The sequence below is a fragment of the Elephantulus edwardii genome, unplaced genomic scaffold, assembly GCF_000299155.1.
Source record: "Elephantulus edwardii isolate Elephantulus edwardi_28Jun2011 unplaced genomic scaffold, EleEdw1.0 scaffold00267, whole genome shotgun sequence".
NCBI lineage: Eukaryota > Metazoa > Chordata > Mammalia > Macroscelidea > Macroscelididae > Elephantulus > Elephantulus edwardii.
Window position 1 is genome coordinate 2,928,834 of NW_006400017.1, and position 4,094 is coordinate 2,932,927.

Here is a 4,094-nt window from a genome sequence, read left to right on the forward strand (position 1 = left end):
CCTCCTCAGATGCCTGTCTATAAACAGGACTCCTCCTCCTCAGATGCCTGTCTATAAACAGAACTCCTCCTCCTCAGATGCCTGTCTATAAACAGAACTCCTCCTCCTCAGATGCCTGTCTATAAACAGAACTCCTCCTCCTCAGATGCCTGTCTCTAAACAGGACTCACCCTCCTCAGATGCCTGTCTGTAAACAGGACTCACCTTCCTCAGATGCCTTTCTAAAAACACAACTCCTCCTCCTCAGATGCCTGTCTCTAAACAGAACTCCTCCTCTTTAGATGCCTGTCTGTAAACAGGACTTAGCCTCCTCAGATGCCTGTCTGTAAACAAGACACCCCTCCTCCTCAGATGCCTATATATAAACAGGACCCATCTTCCTTAGACGTTACCCAGTAACTATTCTTATTTCAAAGGGGAAGCTCAACCCTCCAGTGCCTTACTCAAATCTTTCTGCCTGAGATGCACTGTATTCTTGTTAGGAACTGTCAAGTTGACTACCACTCATAACCTCCCTATGAACAAATTAGAACCTTGCACCATCTTCACTATCTCTGACATGCTTAACTCTGTTGTTACAGTCACTGTGTTAATATATCCCTGAGTTTCATCCTCTCTTTTACCTCAACACAGGAAGTCTTGTTCTAAGGACTGACTTTCCCTAATGCACTGCACTCCCTACCAAATGGCAATTTCAGACCAATGTAGACTAAAATGCTAAGTCTATCTTTGCATGAGGAAACCACTCGACAACAACGCCATCTTTATATTATTTGTAAAAGAGGATTGTGGTGTGGTGGTGTATACTGTAGAGTCGGAACTGACCCATAGCTGATCCACCTGCAGGTTTTCAGAGACAGTTAATTGCGCGGAAGGATACTGTCCATCCTTCTCCCTCAGAGCAGCTGGTGGCCTCAAATAGTATGCCTTCAGAATCGCAGCGCGGCTTCTTACCACTAGAGCTCCCTAAAACAGGATTACTAACACCCATGTAACAGGACGGTGGCATGAATTCAAAAATACACAGTGGGTACGCTGTAATTTCTGTCCTCTCCTTCCCCTCAGAATTCGCTGCCTCAATTCTTCCCTTCACGCCCTCCCCGGTCCACAACTCTCCAAGTCAAACATCACCTAATGCCCCCACATCCACGGGAGTGCTGGGAGCCTGGGAGCCCCCACCTCAGCCCAGCACAAAACCCAGAGAGCAGGAGGATCCTAGGACTGGGCAGCTTCTGGGTGAATCTTCAAAAGACTGTCTCACAGGTGAGGAGACCCTTTGAACTCCTGAAAAAAAGGGTGGGTGTGGCCAAGGAATAGACAAAACGCCCTGGGGGCTGAGCTGGCTGGCTGAGTGAAGGGAACTCGCCTGGGGTGCGGAGGCTCACTGGAAGGGGCTGGGGCCTAGCAGAATTTGTCAATCACCGGAACCATCTCCCCTGAACCCCCACCGGTGGAGTCATTCCTTTAGATAAACTCACTGTTTCCAGAAAGAAAGATCAGAGTCATCTTAGAGAAACATGCAAAATGCACTAACTTTCTTCAATTCAGATCGTTGTCATGGAGTTGGAAATGCACAGCTGACCCTCCAGTGGGTTTTCAGAGGCTGTGAATCTCAAAGGAGGAGACTGCCCATCTTTCTCCTTTGGAGCAGCTGGTGGACTCAGACCTTTGAGTTGGCAGCACGATAGATAGATAGATAGATAGATAGATAGATAGATAGATAGATAGATAGATAGATGATAGATAGATGATAGATAGATAGATAGATAGATAGATAGATAGATAGATATAGATAGATATAGATATATGCCTCAAACACGAGAATGTAAGTCTGAAAGCCATGAATGAATAGTTAAACAGTCAGTTTGGTTTTTAATATCTTAGCAACCAGGACAAAAAGGAGGGGGAGAAAAATACCAGATGCATCTTATAGATGCAAACAAATGCAATAACCTTATGTGCAATTAAGGACTTAAAAATACAAAGACAGAACAAGGGCCCAATATCAAAGGGCATAACACAGTCCACACACTCTTTCACATACTATTTTGGTGAGCAGCTACTGGGCTTTCTCTCTCTCTCTCTCTGTCTCTCTGTCTCTCTCTCTCTCTCTCTCTGTGTGTGTGTGTGTGTGTGTGTGTGTGTGTACCATCGAATCAGATCTGACTTGTACAGGAGGAGACTGCCCCTCCTTCTCCAGCAGAGTATCTGGTGGATTCAAACCACATACCTCTGGGATTGCAGTGCAGCTTCTTGCCACTAGGCCACCAGAGCTCCCTAGATATTGGGCTTTTAAAAGCTTGGAAAGAGCTCTCTTGGTTGGTCTCTCCTTCTTTGAGATAAATAAGAGGGGAGAAAAACAAAGGTGAGTAGAAACAAATAATTCAAATCCATTAGACCAAAGGGAGCACTGGTGTCTCAATGAGAAGAATTGGTGCTGCCAACTCATAGGTATACAGTTTGAATCCGCAAGTTGGTCTGTGGGAGAAGGATAAGCTATCTCCTCTCATGCGATTTACTGCCTTTGAAAACCCACTGTCCACAACAACAATTAGGCCAAAGAACAAATGGGCCATGCAGACCACCACTTTCACAACCCTAATAAGACCAGAAAAACTAGTAGCGCCCAAGCCACTATAGTCCACCACTCTAAAAGGGGTCGCAGTAGAAAGTCCTAGAAAGAGTGGAGGAAATATGGGACAAAACTCAGGACCATAAAAATGGCCAGGCTTGCTGGTTCAGTAGAAACTGCTGGACCCCTGAGAGTGTATGGCCTTTTGTCACCCTTCAAACTTGGAACAAAACTCAATTCTTTGGCTCATCTTTCTGCCAAATACTAGACAGGCCCCTAAGATGACCAATAGAAGGCAAGCACGCTTTATGACGCATGTAAGGTCAAGAGGGCAGTGTTTGCCCAAAGACAAACACCAGAGGCAGGAAGAGGTGGGGGAAATCCATGAAAACAAGAATCACATGGATGAAGTAGGAAGAATATGGTTACTTTGTTGGTATTTTAATTAATGTTATAAAACAAAATGTTGTATGAATAGTCAAATGGAAAACCAAACTTGCTTCGTAAACTTTAACTCGACTTACAATTTTAAAAATATGAACAGGCAAGTATGAAAGCCAGAAAGTCTAATTTATTGCTGTTGTGAACCTTCAAGTCAGAATGTACCCATTGCTGACCCTCCAGCAGGTTTTCAGGGGCAGTAAAACGCAGGAGGAGATTGCCCATCCTTCTCCCATGGAGCAGCTGATGGATTCAGACAGTCTACCTTTTCATTGGCAGCACAATTCATTACCACCTGCCACCAGAGCTTCTTAAAGTGTAATTAGTTACTATAATTAAACATTCAAATTGGTCTGAGAACCCTAGTAACCAGTCCAAAAGGGGTGATATGGATGATTATTTAAGGATAGTGCTATAGTGTGTCAGATGCTGGAATGCTAAAGGTTACCTGTTCAAATCTACCAGTTGCTCCACAGGTAGAAAGTGAAGCAGTCTCCTCAGTCAAGATTTACAACCTTGGATATCCATTGGAGGCTTCCAAATTGACTGTTCATTAGAAAATAACATATCAGTTCAAGAGGAACACATTTTTCGCTGTTTCTAAATTCTAAGAGAATTCCTCAAATGGAGACTTTGAACAAAACAATGTCTCTCAAACCATACTGTTGTTATGTGTTGTTGAGTCATCTGCATCTCATAGTGATCCAATGCACAATGGCTCTGAATCCTGTCCTATTCTGAGCCAACCTCACTGTCTCCAACACACGTACCCCCATGACTCCACTATGCCAGTCCATCTCATTCAGGATTTTCCTCTCCTGAGTGGTCCCTCTATCCTCCCAAGCATGATGTCCTTCTCCAAGGACTTATCCTTCCTGGAGACATGCCCAGAGTATGTCAGCTGGAACTTCAAAATCCTTGTCTCCAAAGAGCAACTTGGTTTAACCCTCTTCTGGACAGACCTGGTATCTCTGGAAAAAAAATTGTATTGTATATCCCTTTATGCAGATGACATGATAGTATACTTAGAAAACCCTAAAGACTCAGCAAGAAAACTATTGGACATAGTTGACCAATTCAG

General features: G+C 44.1%; 1 protein-coding gene across 1 annotated transcript in view; it reads left to right on the forward strand.

Moving 5' to 3' along the window:
- The window catches only part of NLRP1 (NLR family, pyrin domain containing 1), a 72,471-nt gene that overhangs the window by 5,671 nt on the left and 62,706 nt on the right, over nt 1-4,094 (forward strand). Inside the window, exon 3 of the mRNA XM_006899804.1 lies at nt 1,066-1,263. Within this exon, the coding sequence (XP_006899866.1) occupies nt 1,066-1,263 (198 nt within the window). The remainder of the gene's footprint in view (nt 1-1,065; nt 1,264-4,094) is intronic.